This window comes from Melanerpes formicivorus, unplaced genomic scaffold (assembly GCF_026170545.1).
Source record: "Melanerpes formicivorus ecotype bairdi unplaced genomic scaffold, bMelFor1.0.p_v2 SCAF_139, whole genome shotgun sequence".
Taxonomy (NCBI): domain Eukaryota; kingdom Metazoa; phylum Chordata; class Aves; order Piciformes; family Picidae; genus Melanerpes; species Melanerpes formicivorus.
This window is the reverse complement of record NW_027142491.1, coordinates 881695-902759: the sequence shown is the minus strand read 5'-3', so window position 1 is coordinate 902759 and position 21065 is coordinate 881695. Positions and strand designations below refer to the sequence as shown.

Sequence of the window (21065 nt, the reverse complement as noted above, 5' to 3'; positions counted from 1 at the left end):
AACTGGGCAGATGGATGGACTCAAGGGGTTGTGATCAATGCCTCAGTGCCCATGTGGAGACCAGGGACAAGTGGAGCTCCTCAGGGGTCTGTCCTGGGACCAGTGCTGTCAGCATCTTGGCCAGGGGCATCGAGTGCCCCCCCAGCAGGGCTGCTGATGACACCAAGCTGTGGGGTGCGCTGGATTCACCTGAGGGAAGGATCCATTCACAAGAACCTTGCCAGGCTTGAGAGGTGAGCCAGTGCCAGCTGCAGGAGGCTCAACAAGTCAGACTGCAAAGGCCTGCAGCTGGGTTGGGTCAACTCTAGGCACCAAGCCAGGCTGGGCACAGAGTGGGTTGGGAGCAGCCCTGAGGAAAGAGCCTTGGGGGTGCTGGGTGCTGAGCAGCTCCCCAGGAGCCAGCAGTGCCTCCTGCAGCCTCAGGCAGCTGTGTGCTGGCTGCAGCCAGAGCAGGGTGGGCAGAGGGCAGCAGAGGGGATTCTGCCCCTGGGCTCTGCTCTGCTCAGACCTCACCTCCAGCCCTGCCTCCAGCTCTGCTGTCCCCAGCAGGAGAAGGACACAGAGCTGCTGGAGAGGGTCCAGAGGAGGGACACAAGGATGATCACAGAGCCCCAGAGACATCCAGGGAGGCAAAGCCCTTCAGGGTCACCAACCCCAACCCCTGACCCTACCCTGCAAGGCTCACCCCTAACCCACAGCCCCAAGCACCACAGCCAAACCACCCTGAAACACCTCCAGGCCTGGGGACTCCACCACCTCCCTGGGCAGCCTCTGCCAAGCTCTGACCACTCCTGCTGGCAAAAGCCTCTGCCTGGTGTCCAGATTAAAATGCTCAGGGGTTGGAGCAGCTCTGCTGTGAGCACAGGCTGAGGGAGCTGGGGGTGCTCAGCCTGCAGAAGAGAAGGCTCCAGGCAGACCTCAGAACAGCCTGCCAGGACCTGAAGAGGCTACAAGAAGGCTGCAGAGAGACTGCTCCCAAAGGCCTGCAGGGACAGGAGCAGGGGCAAGGGCTGCAAAGCAGAGCAGAGCAGATTGAGATTGGATGTGAGGAACAAGTTCTGCCCCAGGAGGCTGCTGGAGCACTGCAGCAGGCTGCCCAGGGAGGTGGTTGAGGCTCCCTGCCTGGAGCTATTGCAGGGGAGGCTGGAGAGGGCTCTGGGCAGCCTGCTCCAGTGGAGGATGTCCCTGCTGAGTGCAGGGGGCTGGGCTGGCTGAGCTCTGGAGCTGCCTCCCAGCCCAGCCCATGACTTGATTCTGTGCTCTCTGCATTTCAGGAGCTCTGCTAACAGCTCTGCTGTGGGGTTCATGCCTCACTTGTCAGGCAAGTGGTCCCCAGAAATGGAGCTTACCACAGAGGACACCACAGAGAATTAACCAGGCTGGAAAAGACCTCAGAGATCATCCAGCCCAACCTATCCCCCAGCACCATCTAACCAACCAAACCATGGCACTATGGGCCTCATCCAGGCTGGTTCTGAACACCTCCAGGGATGGGGACTCCACCACCCCCCAGGGCTTTACCACATGCCTCAGCAGAGCCACATAAGCACAACCTACTCTACTCCTGGGTACTTTTCACACTCCTTTTAGGCTATGCTTAACCAAGCTGTCAGCCCCTGGCTGGGACAGCAGCTCTCTGAGCTGGGTTAGGAACTGGCTGGAGGCTGAGCCCAGAGAGTGGTGGTGAATGGTGCCACAGCCAGCTGGCAGCCAGGCACCAGTGGTGTGCCCCAGGGAGCAGTGCTGGGCCCCAGCCTGTTCAATATCTCCATTGATGATCTGGAGGAGGGGATGGAGTCCATCAGCAGGGAGTTTGCAGCTGACAGCAAGCTGGGGGCAGGAGTTGAGCTGTCAGAGGGCAGGAGAGCTCTGCAGAGGGACCTGGCCAGGCTGCACAGATGGGCAGAGGCCAACAGGATGGCACTGAACAAGTCCAAGTGCCAGGGGCTGCACTTTGGCCACAGCAACCCCAGGCAGTGCTGCAGGCTGGGGGCAGAGTGGCTGAGAGCAGCCAGGCAGAGAGGGAGCTGGGGGTGGTGGTGGACAGCAGCTGAACAGGAGGCAGCAGTGTGCCCAGGGGGCCAAGAAGGCCAAGGGCATCCTGGCCTGCAGCAGGCAGAGTGTGGCCAGCAGGAGCAGGGAAGTCCTTGTGCCCTGTGCTCAGCACTGCTCAGGCCACACCTGGAGTCCTGTGTCCAGCTCTGGGCTCCTCAGGTCAGGAAAGAGGTTGAGCTGCTGGAAGGTGTCCAGAGAAGGGCAAGAAAGCTGGGGAGGGGTCTGGGGCACAGCCCTGGGAGGAGAGGCTGAGGGAGCTGGGGTTGCTTAGCCTGGAGAAGAGGAGGCTCAGGGGAGACCTTCTTGCTCTCTCCAACTCCCTGCAGGGAGGTTGTAGCCAGGTGGGGGTTGGGCTCTGCTCCCAGGCACCCAGCACCAGAACAAGAGGACACAGTCTCAAGCTGTGCCAGGGGAGGTTTAGGCTGGAGGTGAGGAGAAAGTTCTTCCCAGAGAGAGAGATTGGCCCTGGGGATGTGCTGCCCAGGGAGGTGGTGGAGTCCCCAGCCCTGGAGGTGTAAAGAAGGGATTGGATGAGGCCCTTGGAGCCATGGGTTAGCTGTCAGGAGGTGCTGGGTGCTGGGAAAAAGTTCCTCCTCCTGCTGAGCTGCAACCTCCTGGCCTGCACTTTCCATCCCTTGCCCCTTGGCCTATGCCAGGGCACAGTGAGCAGAGCCTGGCCCTGGCCCTTCCTTCCTGCCCCCCAGCCCTCAGCTCTTGACAGACATTGAGCAGATCCCTCTCAGCCTTCTCCTCTCCAGCCTCAGCAGCCCCAGGGCTCTCAGCCTCTCCTCAGCAGCAGTGCTCCAGGCCCTTCAGCAGCCTTGCAGCCCTCCCTTGGCCTCTCCCCAGCAGATCCCTGTCCCTGCTGAGCTGGGGAGCCCAGAGCTGGCTGCAATCTTGCAGCTGGGGCCTCAGCAGGGCAGAGCAGAGGGGGAGGAGAAGCTCCCTGGCTCTGCTGGCCACACTCTGCTGAGTGCAGCCCAGGAGCCCCTTGGCCTTCTTGGCCCCCAGGGCACACTGCTGTGCCCTGCAGACCTTGCTGCCCCCCAGCACTCCCAGGTGCTTCTCCTTGGGGCTGCTCTCCAGCAGATCCCCTCCCAGCTGTGCTGCTGCAGGTTATTCTTCCTGCCCAGCTGCAGGGCTCTGCTCTCAGCCTTGCTGGCCCTCAGCAGGTTCCTCCCTGCCCAGCTCTCAGCCTGTCCAAGGCTCTGAATGGTCTCACAGCCCTCAGCTGTCTCTCCAAAGCCTCCCAGTTTGGTACCATCAGCAACCTTGTTGGGCGGACACTCATCCAGACCTCAGTGCTAAAACTGGGAGCAGATGAAGCAGAAATTTGGGCTGGGACCAGGCACACCACCACTGAGAAGCTTCCTAATGCAGCTGAGAATATGCTAGGCCTGAGTATGGTGGAAAGGAAACTCAGGCTTCAAACCCCAGGTTTAATTTAGAATCATAGAAGAGTCAGGGCTGGGAGGGACCCCAAGGCTCAGCCAGTGCCAACCCCCTGCCATGGGCAGGGACACCTCACACCACAGCAGGTTGCTCACAGCCACCTCCAGCCTGGCTGCAAACACCTCCAGCCAGGAGGCTTCCACCACCTCCCTGGGCAGCCTGGGCCAGGCTCTCACCACCCTCCTGGCCAACAACTTCTTCCTCACAGCCAAGCTCCAGCTCCCCACTTCTCCTTTTGCTCCAGCCCCCCCACTCCTATCCCTCCCTCACACCCCAGAGCAGAGGGGCAGGATCCTCTCCCTCCACCTCTGCCAATGGGCACTGGCAGCTGAGCTGCCCTTGGCCTTCTGGGCTGCCAGTGCCCATTGCTGGCTCCCTGGCCCAGGCCTGATTCCTGCCCCCCTCAGAGGTGTCCCAGACCCCTCTCCCTCCCTCACCCCCTCCAAAGTCCCTCCCCAGCTTGCTTGCAGCCCCCTGCAGATCCTGGAAGGCCACCAGAAGGGCTCCTGGGAGCCTTCTCCTCTCCAGCCTGCACAAGCCCAACTCTCTCAGGCTGTCTGCAGAGCAGAGCAGCTCCAGCCCTCTGCTCCTCCTCCTGGCCCTGCTCTGGACACCTTCCAGAGATGGAAAGTGCTCAGGGCCTGTCCTTGCAATGCAGCTGGAGGTGGGAGAGGGACACTCCAGATCTGCTCCATCTGTTGTTTATCAGCCAGTATTTTATGCTGGCTGTGTGGATTGACAGCTTCAGCCTGGAGCAGGCTTAGGCTTTGGATTCCAGCTGCAGCACACTGAAAGGCTCCTGCAGCAACACCTTAAAAGTGGACAGAGCTACTGGGACCTTTGGTCTGAAAGATCAGCAATTATTAACCAAGAGGCTGCTCCACCCTTTCAGGCTAACCCACTGCTCAGGGCTTTAAAGCACATTCACAGCCTGTGCCTTCACAGCCACCTTCTTGCACAATTGAAGCCTGCAGCCCTGAAATGCAACAGGAATGTACTGAGCAAACAACCCAGAATGAACCTCAACCATTCAGCTCCTGCCTCACAGCATGGCCAAGGCTGGCAGGCACCTCTGGAGCTGATCTTGACCAACCTCTGGAAGGTGTCCAGAGAAGGGCAAGAAAGCTGGGGAGGGGTCTGGGGCACAGCCCTGTGAGGAGAGGCTGAGGGAGCTGGGGTTGCTTAGCCTGGAGAAGAGGAGGCTCAGGGGAGACCTTCTTGCTCTCTCCAACTCCCTGCAGAGAGGTTGGAGCCAGGTGGGGGTTGGGCTCTGCTCCCAGGCCCCCAGCACCAGAACAAGAGGACACAGTCTCAAGATGTGCCAGGGGAGGTTTGGGATGGGTGTTAGGAAGTTCTTCCCAGCCAGAGAGATTGGCCCTTGGGATGTGCTGCCCAGGGAGGTGGTGGAGTCACCATCCCTGGAGGTGTTTAGGAAGGGCCTGGATGAGGCCCTGGGTGCCATGGTTGAGTTGATCAGATGGTGCTGGGGCATAGGTTGGACTGGATGATCTCAAAGGTCTTTTCCAACCTGGTTCATTCCATTCCATTCCACTCCACTGCACTCCATTCCACTCCATTCCTAACCCAGTGCTGTCAGTCAGGGGAATCACCAGGCTCCTTTTTATCCTGAAGAAGGAGACTCAATCACCAGCTCAACTTGTGAACTAGCAGAGAGAACAGGACCTGCAACACAGCTCCACTGAGCCTCTCCTTCAGGATCAGCTTGCTCAGGAAGCAGCCAGGTGCAACTGGTGTCCAGGATTCTTCCTTGCTCATTCTCACTCTCTCCTCACCTCAGATCACAGAGCACTGCCACTTAGCACAGAGTCACAGAATGTTTGGCTTGGAAGGGAGCTCAAAGCTCAGCCAGCTCCAGCCCCCTGCCATGGGCAGGGACCCCTCCCACCAGCACAGCTTGCTCAAGGCCTCAGCCAGCCTGGCCTTCAACACTGCCAGGGTTGGAGGCTCCACAGCTTCTCTGGGCAGCCTCTTCCAGGGCCTCAGCACCCTCCTGGGGAAGAATTTCCTACTAATGCTTGATTCAAAGGCAGCTTCCTCCTGCTTGGAGCCATCTCCCCTTGTCCTGTCCCTGAGAGCCTTTGTCAAGTGTCCCTCTCCAGCTCTGCTGTAGCCCCCTCCCAGTCCTGCTGGACTGCTCCAAAGGCTTCTCTAGGCTGAGCAAGCCCAGCTCTCTCAGCCTGCCCTCACAGCAGAGAGGTTTTGCAGCTCTTGGATCATTTCAGTGGCCTCCCCTGGATGCTCCCAAAGGAGTCTAGAGAGCTCATTTCCTTGAGCTGCTTTTGGGATGAGCCAGCTCCCAGCAGGAGGCTTTGCCCTCCCCATTGACTCTTACCCACTGCTGGGGTCAAGACTTCTCTCAGCCACAAGCTTCAGGACAGAAAGAGCACAAAGCAGAGGGCAGCAAGCAATGGTCTGTGAGAGGAAGTGGGGGAAGACCCCAGGGGAAATCAGAAGGCTGTCCCAGACCCTGCAAATCCCCTCTGAGCATCAATGCCAGGGGAAGCAAGAACTCCTTCCCATGCATGTGCACAGGCTCAGAGGATGGGAGAGGCTTGAAGGGACCTCTGGAGAGCTTCCAGCCCAACCCCCTGCCAGAGCAGCACCACAGAATCCAGCACAGGTCCCACAGGAACACATCCAGACAGGGCTGCAAAGGCTCCAGAGCAGGAGACTCCACAATCTCTCTGGGCAGCCTGCTCCAGGCCTCTGGCAGCCTCCCAGGCAAGAAGTTCCTCCTCCTGCTGAGCTGCAACCTCCTGGCCTGCACTTTCCATCCCTTGCCCCTTGGCCTATGCCAGGGCACAGTGAGCAGAGCCTGGCCCTGGCCCTTCCTTCCTGCCCCCCAGCCATCAGCCATAGAGCCATGCATACACCTCCTCATCCCACAGTGAGGGTCTCTCAGCACACCCCAGCTCCAGCTCTTGCTTGGCTGAAGCTCACACGGCAGGGGAGGCAACACAGCCCCTGCTGCTGTTTTGTTTAGGGTATGTCCCTTTGCCTCTGCTGTCACAGCAGGGTGGAGTGACAGGCTGCACACACACAGCAGAGTGCATCTGCTCAGCACCAGGAGAAACACAAAGGCACAGCATACCTGGTCCCACAGGGCACATTCTTCACTTCATCTGTCTGCAAGGTGGTCTGAAACAAAACCACAAAGCCACTCACTTTCCATTCCCAGGCAGAGAGATTGGCCCTTGGGATGTGCTGCCCAGGGAGGTGGTGGAGTCCCCAGCCCTGGAGGTGCCCATGAGAGGATTGGGTGTGGCCCTTGGAGCCATGGGTTAGATGTCAGGAGGTGTTGGGTGACAGCTTGGACCTGATGATCTCTGAGGTCTTTTCCAGCCTGGTTGAATCTGTGGCTGTGTGATTTCCCCCCCAGCCATGACACAGGGGCACAGAACCAACACCAGCTTCTCTGCCTCCCCCCTGGCTTCTGCAGGGGTGGGCAGAACATTGTTTCCCCATTGTCTTCTGGAAGGCAGGAACGCAGTCATGTTCAAGGCCCTACTTCCATGTAAGCATGAGGAAATTCTTCTCCCTGGGAGGGTGCCAGAGGCCTGGAGCAGGCTGCCCAGGGGGGTTGTGGAGTCTCCCTCTGTGGAGAGATTCCAACCCCCCATGGATGTGTTCCTGGGTGGTCACAAGAGCATCATAGGAGACCCTCCTCTGGCAAGGGGCTAGGACTGGATGAGCTTTCAAGACCCCTTCCAACACCTGACATCCTGTGACTCTGTGACTCTGAGCTCCTGCAGCACTGAGGCCTGCAGACCTCCCAGGAAACAATGAGGACCACAAACGCTGCCCTGCCTCACTCCCTCCCTGCCCCAAGCAATGCACATCCATGTTGTGGAGCCTGAGCCACAAGGACAAGTCCCAGAGCACAGCAAGAGGAACTAAGGGCTTAATGGAATCACAGAGCTGGCAGGTCTGGAAGGAACCCCAAGGCCCAGCCCCAACCCCCTGCCATGGGCAGGGACACCTCACACCACAGCAGGTTGCTCACAGCCACCTCCAGCCTGGCTGCAAACACCTCCAGGCAGGAGGCTTCCACCACCTCCCTGGGCAGCCTGGGCCAGGCTCTCACCACCCTCCTGCCCAACAACTTCTTCCTCACAGCCAAGCTCCAGCTCCCCACTTCTCCTTTTGCTCCATCCCCCCCACTCCTATCCCTCCCTCACCCACTCCAAAGTCCCTCCCCAGCTTGCTTGCAGCCCCCTGCAGATCCTGGAAGGCCACCAGAAGGGCTCCTGGGAGTCTTCTCCTCTCCAGCCTGCACAAGCCCAACTCTCTCAGGCTGTCTGCAGAGCAGAGCAGCTCCAGCCCTCTGCTCCTCCTCCTGGCCCTGCTCTGGACACCTTCCAGCCCCTACAGATCTTTCTTGTAATCATTCAGACTGGGAAATCCCTCTAAGATCATCAAGTCCAAGTGTCAACCCAATGCTACCATGTGCCACATCCTCCTAGGAGCACTTCCTGACTTCCATGCTACTGAGCCCCCCTGCAAGCACCATTGGCTCAAGTCCCCAACCCCCCAGCAACACCCCCACTGAGATCTGCCCCCACTGCCCCACTTCCAGGGTGAGAGGATACTGACCTGCACCGATTTGAAGGTGGTGATGAAGGGGAGCATGATGTGGTAGCCTGGGCCACTAGGACTGGTTAGCAATGCACCACCCCTATGGAGAGAGAGAGGGAAATGTCTGAAGCAACTGGACAAGAGTGAGGTGCTAGCTGGGAATACTGAATGGGGACATTTAAACTGCCAGGGGGCACAGCTGGGGTAGCACAAATTGCCATTACTCACCTGCACCCAACTGGTGCCCCTGCTAAAGGCCTGACCTGGTGGGATGCTTGCTCCACAAATATTTCCAGGACTCAGGGATACTGGTGGAGGAGAAGCTCAGCAGGAGCCAGCAGGGAGCACTTGCAGCCCAGAGAGCCAAGCAGAGCCTGGGCTGCAGCAAGAGAAGTGTGGCCAGCAGGGCCAGGGAGGGGATTCTGCCCCTCTGCTCCACTCTGCTGAGCCCACAGCTGCAGCTCTGGGGCCAGTGCTGGAGCCCCCAGCACAGGAAGGCTCTGGAGGGGCTGGAAGGTGTCCAGAGCAGGGCCAGGAGGAGGAGCAGAGGGCTGGAGCTGCTCTGCTCTGCAGACAGCCTGAGAGAGTTGGGCTTGTGCAGGCTGGAGAGGAGAAGGCTCCCAGGAGCCCTTCTGGTGGCCTTCCAGGATCTGCAGGGGGCTGCAAGCAAGCTGGGGAGGGACTTTGGAGGGGGTGAGGGAGGGAGAGGGGTCTGGGACACCTCTGAGGGGGGCAGGAATCAGGCCTGGGCCAGGGAGCCAGCAATGGGCACTGGCAGCCCAGAAGGCCAAGGGCAGCTCAGCTGCCAGTGCCCATTGGCAGAGGTGGAGGGAGAGGATCCTGCCCCTCTGCTCTGGGGTGTGAGGGAGGGATAGGAGTGGGGGGGATGGAGCAAAAGGAGAAGTGGGGAGCTGGAGCTTGGCTGTGAGGAAGAAGCTGTTGGGCAGGAGGGTGGTGAGAGCCTGGCCCAGGTTGCCCAGGGAGGTGGTGGAAGCCTCCTGGCTGGAGGTGTTTGCAGCCAGGCTGGAGGTGGCTGTGAGCAACCTGCTGTGGTGTGAGGTGTCCCTGCCCATGGCAGGGGGTTGGGGCTGGCTGAGCCTTGGGGTCCCTTCCAGCCCTGCCAGCTTTGTGATTTCCCTGGGCCCTGTTGAGCAATGACCTTTTGGAGAGGGCAGGTGGTGTTGCAGCCTCCCATCCTCACAGCACCACAGACAGCTTCAAAACCATGGATTCTCCTCTGTAAATAGTTCACTGGTAACCATGGCAAAGCCCAGCAGCTGATGGGATGCTGCCAGCTTGGATTTCCACAAGGCCCTCAGCACAGTTCCTTACCCAAGGCACAAAGAAAAGCCCCAGGGCCCAGCAGGTGGTTAACAGGCAAGGAGAGCTCCAAGCAACCAATCCTCCCAGCGCAGAGAGGTCTCCTGCAGCATCCCACCAAGGCCTGCTCTCCAGTAAAGGGCAGAGCAGTGCAGAGGGAATGGGCCCACAGTGGCCAGTGCAAGGGTAGGAGAAACAGGGCAGAAGTAGAGCAGAAACAGCAGAGAAATGCAGAGAGGCTGCTCATGGATTCCCCTGCTCCTTTTACTCAGCCTTGAAGGCGAGTCTGGTGCAGTGGTGTCCCTTGGTGACTGTGTGTCAGCCTGGAGCCTGACAAGGAGATGTTCCACAGATGTGACTCAGGGCAGCTACAAGCCCCATGCAGTGAGGCTCAGCCCACGGCCGTGGGTGACAGCCCCTGATGGGAGAGGGAGGGATCAACAGCCACGAAAAGCCTGGAAAGAGCCAGAGCTTTGAAATCTAAATGGCAAATCAGAAAGAAGAGAAAGAGGGGGGAGAAGGAGGAAAAGAGAGGGGGGCTCAGGGGGAAAAGAGAGAAGGGCGCAGGGGGAAAAGAGAGGGGGGAAAGGGAGAGGGGAAAGGGGGAAAAGAGGGGGGAAAAGGGAAAAGCAGCTGAGGATGCAGAGGAGCCAGACTCCTGGGAGTGCTGCACCGAGCCAGAGCACCCAGGCCCGCAGCACTTCGGGTGGAAGAGAGCAGAGACGCTGCTCTGCCCACCTCGGAGGGAAAGGCAGCCGAGGGACATCACCTCCCGAGGCGATCTGGGGCCAGGGATGAGCTTCTACGCCGACAGAGAAACTTAAGGAAGCCTCCAGCAGCTGCCGAGGCCGCGGCAGGTACCAGACCGTACCTGTAATACACAGCCAGGTGCCCCTCCTCAACTTTGTGGATGGAGGCGTACAGCAAGAAGACGAGGAGTCCGGCGGCAGCTGCGACTAGGGCTCCAGCCTGAGCCATGGTCATCCTCGCATCACCTGCGGGGGGCACAGGGACCGTTACCCCCCCGCCCCTCGCACTCGGACCCTGGCTCGCTCCGCTCCCCGACGGCGTCTGCCGCCTTCCCGGCTTCGGGACGGCGCAGCCCAGGGACGCCCGCGGCGCCCCGCCGCCGCCGCCTCCCATCGAGGTCCGCCGGACCCCCGCCTCGGACTGCGGGCAGCGAGCGGCACCGCCGGGACGGCGAGCTCCGGCTGACCGCAGCGTCCCGCCGGCGGGCGCGGGGCTCCGGCACCACCCACCGCGAGCCGCGGCGCTGCCGGGCCCCTGCCGGCGGCTCCAGGGCTCCCCAGCGCTGCCGCTCGGCCGCCGCGGCGCTGCCCTCCCGCTCCCCGCGCCGGGCCCGGACCCCCCGGCGGCCCCCCCCTCCCCCGGCCCCCTCCTCCACCTGGTACCTGCCGCGTGCCCACGCGCGGCCGAGGGCCCCGCTCCCGCCGCGCACGCGCGCCGCCCCCACCCCGCACGGGGAGGGCTCGGGAGCGCGCTCGCCCGCGCGCCGCCGGCGGGCGCACGGCGATGACGCCAAAGGACCGCGCGGGGCTGGCGGGAAACGGCGCGGAGGAGAGAGGGAGGGAGGCGCGGGGGGGGAGAGCGAGAGGGAGGGGCGGAAGGGAGAGAGAGAGGGAGGGGCGGAGGGGAGAGAGAGAGGGAGGGGCGGAGGGGAGAGGGAGGGAGGGGCGGAGGGGAGGGGCAGAGGAGAGAGCGAGGGGCGGTCGGAGAGGAGAGAGGGGAAGGGGCGGAGGAGAGAGAGGGAGGGGCGGAGGAGAGAGAGGGAGGGGCGGAGGAGAGAGAGGGAGGGGCGCTGCGGAGAAGGAGGGAGGGGCAGAGGAGAGAGGGAGGCAGGGGGGAAAGAGAGAGAGGGGCGGGGGGGAAGAGCGAGAGGGGGAGGGGAGGGCGAGAGAGGGGTGTGGAGGAGGGGGAGAGAGAGGGAGGGGTGGAGGGGGGGGAGGTGCAGAGGAGAGAGGGAGGGAAGTGCTGGAGGAGAGAGGGAGGGAGGGGCAGAGGAGAAAGAGAGGGAGGGGCAGAGAGGAGAGAGGGGGAGAGGGAGGGAGGCGTGGGGGAGAGAGGGAGGGAGGTGCCGGAGGAGAGCGGCGCAGAGGAGTGAGAGAGGCTCTGCGCGGAGGAGAGAGGAGCAGCTCGGCTCGGTGCGGCGCAGCGGAGAGAGGAGCGGCTCGGCTCGGTGCGGCGCAGCGGAGAGAGGAGCGGCTCGGCTCGGTGCGGCTCGGTGTCTTTATTGCGGCCGTGACACACACAGCATCCGCTCAGGCACGGCGTGCCGCAGCGCTCACCACCACCGCCGCCCCGTGCTTTCGTCGTGCCGGACGGGGCGCGGCGGGGGCCGGGGCGCGGCGGGGCCGGGGCTCTGGGTGCCAGCTCCCCCCGGGGACAGGCGGGGCCCCGGTCCTGCCCAGCCCCTGCTGCTGCAGCCGCAGCCATCCGTGAAAGTCCTGCCGAAGGCCGCTGGCGGCTGCAGGAGTGCCCGCCGGCAGATCCAGGAGTGCCCGCCGGCAGATCCAGGAGTGCCCGCCGGCAGATCCAGGAGTGGCCGCCGGCAGATCCAGGAGTGCCCGCTGGTGGCTGCAGGAGCGCCCCGGCGGAGGGGTGCAGAGCGCAGGGGGAGCGATGAAGCGGAGGCTGCCCGGCCGGCTCCCGGCGCTCTGCAGGCAGCAGCACCCCGGCGGCTCCTCCGGGCTACTTCAGCCAGCTCCAATCAAAACTCTGGAAGAGACAGGAAAGGAAGAAGCAAAGCACAGTCAACAGGTGCCGGTTCCTGCAGGTTTCCAAGGCGGGGATCAAAGGATCCGGCCCCAGAGTCCTCAGAAGTCAGCTCCTCCTTTCCCAGCTCACTTTGCCTTGCTACAAATGCCCCAGGCCTCGTGCAGTGCCCAGGCACGGCCCAGGCAGCGCTTGTGTCACACATTATCCCTTGTGCCCACACAGAACCTAGCCCCGGGGCTCCTGCAGCACCTGGGGGCAGAGGGGCACTGCAAGAACACAAACCCCAGACAGGCTTCAACTCAAAGGCCTGGAGGAAGAGGCAAACAAAAGAAGAAAAGGTTCTTTTCCCTCTGCTTCTTCCCAAAGAGGAGACATCCCATTTTCTGCTGCTTAACCTCTGTGCCCTGCTGCCAGGAAAAGGGGAAAGAAACCAAACAGAACTAACAGAACAGGTGGCTGCTGCTCTGCAGAGTGTGATTCCACAGCCTCAAGTGATCTTTATGGGCTCCAACCTGCCAGAGGCAAATGCTGCAGCTGGGAAAGAGACATGAGAGATCAGAGGCTCATAGGTACACATCCAGACAGGGCTGCAAAGGCTCCAGAGCAGGAGACTCCACAACCTCTCTGGGCAGCCTGCTCCAGGCCTCTGGCAGCCTCCCAGGCAAGAAGTTCCTCCTCCTGCTGAGCTGCAACCTCCTGGCCTGCACTTTCCATCCCTTGGCCTATGCCAGGGCACAGTGAGCAGAGCCTGGCCCTGGCCCTTCCTTCCTGCCCCCCAGCCCTCAGCTCTTGACAGACATTGAGCAGATCCCTCTCAGCCTTCTCCTCTCCAGCCTCAGCAGCCCCAGGGCTCTCAGCCTCTCCTCAGCAGCAGTGCTCCAGGCCCTTCAGCAGCCTTGCAGCCCTCCCTTGGCCTCTCCCCAGCAGATCCCTGTCCCTGCTGAGCTGGGGAGCCCAGAGCTGGCTGCAATCTTGCAGCTGGGGCCTCAGCAGGGCAGAGCAGAGCAGAGGGGGAGGAGAAGCTCCCTGGCTCTGCTGGCCACACTCTGCTGAGTGCAGCCCAGGAGCCCCTTGGCCTTCTTGGCCCCCAGGGCACACTGCTGTGCCCTGCAGACCTTGCTGCCCCTCAGCACTCCCAGGTGCTTCTCCTTGGGGCTGCTCTCCAGCAGATCCCCTCCCAGCTGTGCTGCTGCAGTTCATTCTTCCTGCCCAGCTGCAGGGCTCTGCTCTCATCCTTGCTGGCCCTCAGCAGGTTCCTCCCTGCCCAGCTCTCAGCCTGCCCCAGTCTCACTGCTGGCATGGCAGAGGCAGTGATCACAACAAGCAAGGAGCCAGTGACAGCTTCTCCCTCATGCCCAGCTCCAGCAGGGAGCCAAGGCAGGGCACAAGGTTGTTCCTGCACAACTGGTGCCAAGCCTGGCAGAACTGAAGGCAAACAAACCACTCCTGCCCCCCTGGATGGAGCCCAGGCTCTGCATCATGAAGGCTCTTTCCCCCCAGACATCACTGCTGTGCTTTCATCAGGAGCTCCTTTCCCTTCCCCATCCCATTGCTCAATCCCTTGCTGCTGAGTTTTCCTTTCACCATCCCAAACAACTCAGTGGCTCCAGTGAACTCTCCCTCCCCTGTTTACTAATCACTCTTAAACAGGGCAATGCTAATGAGGCTCCATGTTTATGAAGTGTAAGAGCTCCCATTCATCAACCACCTCCATTTCCCCACCCCCCTCCTGCTCCTTCTCATCTCAGCAGCTGCAGTCAGTAAACAGCCTCTGCATCCCCTGAGAAGGGCAATGATCCCTAGGACCACCTTGGAGAGGCTCTTTGAAGTTGCAGTGCATCAGTGGATCTTTGACCTCCTCACAGGACTACAGCATGTTTGGGAGGAATCATGGAATCAATAAGGTTGGAAAAGACCTCAGGGATTATCAAGTCCAAGCTGTCACCCAACACCTCCTGACTAAGCCATGGCACCAAGTGCCACATCCAATCCCCTCCTGAACCCCTCCAGGGACTGTGACTCCACCACCTCCCTGGGCAAGACAACCTGATGCTATCAGTCTGCACTGACTCTTCTCCACGACGTCAGCCACTGATGCCACCAAGCTGTGTGGTGCACTTTGACAGGCCAGAGGGACAGGGTCCAGCCAGGGGGTCCCAGACAAGTTTGAGAAGTGAGACTCTGTGAACCTCATGAGATTCAACAAGGCCAAACGCAAGGTCCTGAACCTAGGTCAGGGCAAACCCCTGTATCAGCCCAGGCTGGGGGTGCAGGGCTGGAGAACAGCTCTGCAGAACAGGATTTGGGGTGCTGGGGGTGCAGAGCTGGCCAGGAGCTGGCATTGAGCACTGCCAGCCCAGCCCCAGCCTGCAGCTGAGCCCCAGCAGTGTGGGCAGCAGGGGCAGGAGGGGATTCTGCCCCTCTGCTGTGCTCTGCTCAGCCCCTCAGGCAGTGCTGGGGCAGCTCTGGAGCCCTCAGCACAAGGACATGGAGGCTGAGAAGATGAGCCAAGGGGTGGAGCAGCTCTCCTGGGCAAGCAGGCTGGGAGAGCTGGGGCTGTTCAGCATGGAAAAAAGATGGCTCTGGGGAGACTTTGCTGTGGCCTTGCAGTGCTTAATGGGCTGACCAGAAAGCTGGGGACAGGCTTCAGAAGCAGGGCCTGTTGTGCCAGAACAAGGGGGGGATGGGTTTGAATTGGCCTTCTCTCCTTATGCACTTCTGCAGGTGCTGCTGAGATCCAGCCTCTGAAATCAGCTGGGAGCTGCTGCTGGCAGACTGTGGTGCTCCTTCTTCTGGGCTCTTCTGAGCAGTAACTTACTGGCTTCAGGAGCAGATGCAATGTGAAGCAAAACACCTGGGTGAGCATTACCTACTTGTGTCATTTCCTCCTGTTTGGGTGAAGAACCTCCTTAGGGCTCTCTCAAGTGCCACTTTTGTGGAGAGCTTTGCTTAACCATCAGGACAGGGCTCTGAAGACAGAGAACCCTGCCCCTGCCTGACCAACCTGATCTCCTTCCATGCCCAGGGGACTGCCTGGTGGCTGTGGGGCAGGCTGTGGGTGAGGTCTGCCTGGACTTCAGCAAGGCCTTGGACACCGTCCCCCACAGCAAACTCCTGGCCAAGCTGTCAGCCCCTGGCTTGGACAGGAGCACACTGCATTGGGTTAGGAACTGGCTGGAGGCTGAGCCCAGAGAGTGGTGGTGAATGGTGCCACAGCCAGCTGGCAGCCAGGCACCAGTGGTGTGCCCCAGGGAGCAGTGCTGGGCCCCAGCCTGTTCAATATCTTCATTGATGATCTGGAGGAGGGGATGGAGTCCATCATCAGTAAATTTGCTGATGACACCAAGCTGGGGACAGGAGTTGATCTGCTGGAGGGTAGAGAGGCTCTGCAGAGGGACCTCAACAGGCTGGGCAGATGGGCAGAGGCCAAGGGCAGGAGATTGAACACATCCAAGTGCCAGGGGCTGCACATTGGCCACAGCAACCCCAGGCAGTGCTGCAGGCTGGGGGCAGAGTGGCTGAGAGCAGCCAGGCAGAGAGGGACCTGGGGGTGCTGGTTGATGGTAGGCTGAACATGAGCCTGCAGTGTGCCCAGGGGGCCAAGAAGGCCAAGGGCATCCTGGCCTGCAGCAGGAAGAGTGTGGCCAGCAGGAGCAGGGAGGTCATTCTGCCCCTGTACACTGCACTGGTTAGGCCACACCTTGAGTCCTGTGTCCAGCTCTGGGCTCCTCAGGTCAGGAAAGAGGTTGAGCTGCTGGAAGGTGTCCAGAGAAGGGCAAGAAAGCTGGGGAGGGGTCTGGGGCACAGCCCTGTGAGGAGAGGCTGAGGGAGCTGGGGTTGCTTAGCCTGGAGCAGAGGAGGCTCAGGGGAGACCTTCTTGCTCTCTCCAACTGCCTGAAGGGAGGTTGTAGACAGGCAGAGGTTGGTCTCTTCTCCCAGGCCCCCAGCACCAGAACAAGAGGACACAGTCTCAGGCTGTGCCAGGGGAGGTTCAGGCTGGAGGTTAGGAGGAAGTTCTACACAGAGAGAGTGATTGCCCATTGGAATGGGCTGCCTGGGGAGGTGGTGGAGTCACCATCCCTGGAGGTGTTCAGGAGGAGACTTGATGGGGTGCTTGGTGCCATGGTTGAGTTGGATGATAGGTTGGACGTGATGATCTTGAAGGTCTTTTCCAACCTGATCTGGTCTGGTCTGGTCTGGTCTGGTCTATTCTATTCTCACTTCAGGGCACTGACCCAGCCCAGGGCTATGCAGCAGCCCTAGTGGAGCCCAGGGGGGCTGAGAGACATCCCATACCAGCCACAGCAATTCACATCATCACAAGTGACCTTATTTAGGGAGTTTTCCATCACCCCAGAGGATTTTCCTGGGGCTCATACAGAGATCTGATGCTCAAGAGCCAGGACAGACTTACCATCATGCTGCTGCTCTGCTCCTGTCTCACCTCCTGCAAAATACTGCTGAAGAGTTCAAGGTAATTCAGATTCTCTTCTATCACCTGGACAAAATTTTCCCTGCAGGGCAATAAGATCAGAGAATTGTCAGGGTTGGAAGGGACCTCAAGGCTCAGCCAGCCCCAACCCCATGGCACTGCAGCAGGCTGCTCACAGCCACATCCAGCCTGGCTGCAAACACCTCCAGGGATGAGACTTCTCTGGACACCTTCCAGACTCCCTGCCCAGCCTGTGTTGGTGCCTGGGGTTGGCCTGAGCCAGCTGCAGGACCTTGCCCTTGGCTTGTTGAGCCTCCTGAGGTTGGCTTGGGCCCAGCTCTGCAGCCTGCCCAGGTGCCTCTGGATGGATCCTTCCCTCCAGCTGTCAGCAGCACCACACAGCTTGGTGCTGAGGGAGCCTCAGTGCCACTGTCCCTGGCACCAACAGAGATGTTAAGCAGCACTGGTGCCAGTGCTGAGCCCTGAGGGACTCCACTTGTCCCTGGCCTCCCCTTGGCCATGGACCATTAACAGCCATCCTTTGGGTGCAGCCCTCAAGCCAGTTCTGTATCCACTGAGTGCTCCACCCATGGAACCCATCCTGCCCCAGCTTGGAGACCAAGCTGACAGATCTGAACCAAAGGAACACTAACATCACAAGGCTCTTTGGTGAGGGGGGGAGGAAACCACACCACAACCAACCCACACCACCCAAACCACTCTCCATGTTTTCATAGGAGTTCTCTGCCATTGCAGGAGCTACAAAGCCATGCCTTGAGGGGGCACCCTGCAGACTCCCAGCCTGGAGGCTTGCAGAGAGGGAGTGCAAACCCAAAGGAGCTCTGCAAACCACACTGCAATTCCACCTTGAGAGCACCACAATGAAGTCATGGTTCAGAGAGGAGCTCTGAGGCAATCCACAGGCCCCTTGCTCAGGAAGGTGCTCATTAACAGGGGATCACTCTGCAGTGCTGGGAGGGAACAGCTGCCCCACAGCAGCAGACAGAGAAGAGGAAGCAGAGACAGCTGCTTGGAGACCCAACAGAAAGCAGAAGATGTGCTGTGTGCATCTTCAGAACCTAGGCTACTGCCCCAAGCACCACAGAAGGAGGTGGCAAAGTAGTGTGATGCCTCACAAACCAGCACTGCTGGGGACTGAGGCTGCAAGGGAAACCTCTCCTGAAGCCAAGGGAATGAAACTGCTCAGCTCCTGACAGCTCTCTGACTTGGGGAGGTCTGGCTGAGAGGGGCCTTAACCAAACCCAGCCCCCCAGTACAGAGAGGTGAGGTGGTGCCCAGGTGAAGCTCCTGAGGCTCACCAAGAGCAAGGGCAGGGTGCTGCAGCTGGGCTGGAACCATCCTCACTGCCAGTGCAGGCTGGGGGAGGAGGGGAGAGAAAGCAGCCCTGAGGAGAAGGCCTTGGGGGTGCTGGGGGGGGAGAAGCTGGGCAGGAGCAGGCAGTGTGAGCCTGCAGCACAGGAGGCCAAGGGCAGCCTGGGCTGCACCCAAAGCAGCACTGCCAGAGGTGCAGAGAGGAGATTCTGCCACTGGGCTCTGCTCTGGGGAGACCTCACCTGCAGGGCTGTGTGCAGGGCTGGAGCCCTCAGCACAGCAAGGACCTGGAGCTGATGGAGAGGCTCCAGAGGAGGCCATGGAAATGCTCAGGGGTTGGAGCAGCTCTGCTGTGAGCACACGCTGAGGGAGCTGGGGGTGTTCAGCCTGGGGCAGAGAAGGCTCCAGGCAGACCTCAGAGCAGCCTGCCAGGACCTGAAGAGGCTACAAGAAGGCTGCAGAGAGACTGCTCCCAAAGGCCTGCAGGGACAGGAGCAGGGGCAAGGGCTGCAAAGCAGAGCAGAGCAGATTGAGATTGGATGTGAGGAACAAGTTCTGCCCCAGGAGGCTGCTGGAGCACTGCAGCAGGCTGCCCAGGGAGGTGGTTGAGGCTCCCTGCCTGGAGCTATTGCAGGGGAGGCTGGAGAGAGCTCTGGGCAGCCTGCTCCAGTGGAGGATGTCCCTGCTGAGTGTGGGGAGGGCAGACTGGATGAGCTCTGGAGGTGCCTTCCAGCCCAGAGCATTCTGTGACATGCAAGGAATGAAGAGCAGAGTGCTTTAGCTGAGAGAGGTGTGCAGAGCCTGCTCAGGAGCAGAGAGTGGAGGTGTCTGCATACAGAGCCCAGCCTGAGCCCTGATTTCTGTACAGCATTACTAACACAGGAGCTACTGAAACCTTTGCTTTGGTTTTTTAAGGCAAACCTCTCCCCAGGTACTGAACCAGATGGATTGCTTAGTACTGACCTCAACTTCAGACCCGTTTGGGTTAGGACTCAGCAAGATCACTGAGGCTGTAGGGAGTGCTAAATGTGGCCTGGTTGAGCTGGGGCTTGCTGAGCAGGGGGGCACAGAGAGACTGCACTTTGGCTCCAGATCTCAGCACTGAGGTTTGCTGTGGCCAATGGTCAGGAGTTGAACAAAGCTGCCTTCAGAGCCTGTCTGGGATGGCAGAGTCTCCCTGCCCTGCCCATCCAAACCCCACCCTCTGGGAGCTGGTTGAGTACCTGCCCCAGAGCTGCCCTCAGCCCCGGCAGAGGACAGGGCAGCAGAGAGCGTGCACACAGCACGGCCAGGCCGCCTCCTCCTTTCCCAGCAGCTCTTACCCATCCTCAAGAGCTGCCATAGATGACAGAGGGTGAGGCACATGCCCTGAGGAGTCCTGTGGGAGCCATGGGGGTGCTGGAGTTGAGGCTGTCCCTTCCAGGCTGGAGCTCAGCAGCGATCTGGAGGAGCTCTGAGTCTAGGAAAGAACAGAAGTCAGGCTGCTGTGAGGGAGAAAGGAAGGACCTCAGCAGGCTTCCAATATCTGATACACAAAACCTGTGCTCAAACCCTCAGCACTGCCTCTAACACCTAGGCTGTGCCTCTGGCTGCCAAGGCAGCTGCCACAACCCTCCACAGTTCTGCCAGTAGAATCAGAGAAGAGGCAGGGCTGGAAGGGACCCCAAGGACCATCCAGTGCCCCAACCCCCTGCCATGGGCAGGGACACCTCACACCACAGCAGGTTGCTCACAGCCACCTCCAGCCTGGCTGCAAACACCTCCAGGCAGGAGGCTTCCACCACCTCCATGGGCAGCCTGGGCCAGGCTCTCACCACCCTCCTGGCCAACAACTTCTTCCTCACAGCCAAGCTCCAGCTCCCCACTTCTCCTTTTGCTCCATCCCCCCCACTCCTATCCCTCCCTCACCCCCCAGAGCAGAGGGGCAGGATCCTCTCCCTCCACCTCTGCCAATGGGCACTGGCAGCTGAGCTGCCCTTGGCCTTCTGGGCTGCCAGTGCCCATTGCTGGCTCCCTGGCCCAGGCCTGATTCCTGCCCCCCTCAGACGTGTCCCAGACCCCTCTCCCTCCCTCACCCCCTCCAAAGTCCCTCCCCAGCTTGCTTGCAGCCCCCTGCAGATCCTGGAAAATAGAAAGTCCCCAAGCTCCTCACACAGGGAAGGGAGAGGGAAAGGCCAAAAGCAGCTACTTACACAAGCAATTTTCAGCAAGTGCCAGATCTCCCTTTGCCTTTTGCCCTGCATCTGCATCACTGAGTTGTCAGCTTCCTTGATGTCATTGAGAGCCACTTCAATCTTGGGAAGCAAGTCAATGATCTTCTGCTTACAGCCGAAGAGCTTGCTGGAATCCAAACCAAACAGTGAGTTACTGCCCAGCCTGGGGGGCAGGATCTTCTGGGAAGCCCAAAGCCTCTCCCTTTGGGATTCAGGAAGAGCCTCCCTGTACCTCAGCACAGAGCTGGGACAGCTGCAGGGACAAAACCTGCAGGACTGGAGGGACCCTCACAGCTTTGCAAGTCCACTTAAGGCTCACAATGGGAGTTCACAGAATCATAAAGTCACCTGGGTCAGAAGAGGGCTCCAGAGCTCAGCCAGCCCAGCCCCCTGCACCCAGCAGGGACATCCTCCACTGGAGCAGGCTGCCCAGAGCCCTCTCCAGCCTCCCCTGCAATAGCTCCAGGCAGGGAGCCTCAACCACCTCCCTGGGCAGCCTGCTGCAGTGCTCCAGCAGCCTCCTGGGGCACAACTTGTTCCTCACATCCAATCTCAATCTGCTCTGCTCTGCTTTGCAGCCCTTGCCCCTGCTCCTGTCCCTGCAGGCCTTTGGGAGCAGTCTCTCTGCAGCCTTCTTGGAGCCTCTTCAGGTCCTGGCAGGCTGCTCTGAGGTCTGCCTGGAGCCTTCTCTTCCCCAGGCTGAACACCCCCAGCTCCCTCAGCGTGTGCTCACAGCATAGCTGCTCCACCCCCCTCAGCATTTCTGAGGCCTTCCACTGGAGCCTCTCCATCAGGTCCAAGGCTCTTCACAGTGGGTAAGCCCTGGAAGAGGCTGCCCAGGGGAGTGGTGGAATCCCTGTCCCTGGAAGTGTTCAAAACCCACCGAGCTGTGGTGCTGAGGGCCATGGTTTAGTGGTGGGCTTGGCAGG

The 21065-nt window shown here is 60.4% G+C and overlaps 2 protein-coding genes across 4 annotated transcripts in view; both read right to left on the bottom strand.

Moving 5' to 3' along the window:
* ERLIN1 (ER lipid raft associated 1) overlaps positions 1–12109 on the bottom strand; it is a 36843-nt gene extending 24734 nt beyond the window's left edge. Inside the window, exons 1-4 of the mRNA XM_068168495.1 lie at positions 11730–12109; positions 10295–10418; positions 8122–8203; positions 6620–6666 (exon numbers count right to left, since the gene is read on the bottom strand). Of these exons, the coding sequence (XP_068024596.1) occupies positions 6620–6666; positions 8122–8203; positions 10295–10418; positions 11730–11877 (401 nt within the window). The 5' untranslated portion in view covers positions 11878–12109. The remainder of the gene's footprint in view (positions 1–6619; positions 6667–8121; positions 8204–10294; positions 10419–11729) is intronic.
* CHUK (component of inhibitor of nuclear factor kappa B kinase complex) overlaps positions 12071–21065 on the bottom strand; it is a 42844-nt gene continuing 33849 nt past the window's right edge. For all 3 annotated transcript variants that reach the window (XM_068168478.1, XM_068168477.1, XM_068168479.1), the window contains 4 exons: positions 20116–20263; positions 19246–19382; positions 16574–16673; positions 12071–12159 (listed from right to left, as the gene is read on the bottom strand). In XM_068168478.1, coding sequence (XP_068024579.1) covers positions 12133–12159; positions 16574–16673; positions 19246–19382; positions 20116–20263 — 412 coding nt within the window. In that variant the 3' untranslated portion in view covers positions 12071–12132. The remainder of the gene's footprint in view (positions 12160–16573; positions 16674–19245; positions 19383–20115; positions 20264–21065) is intronic.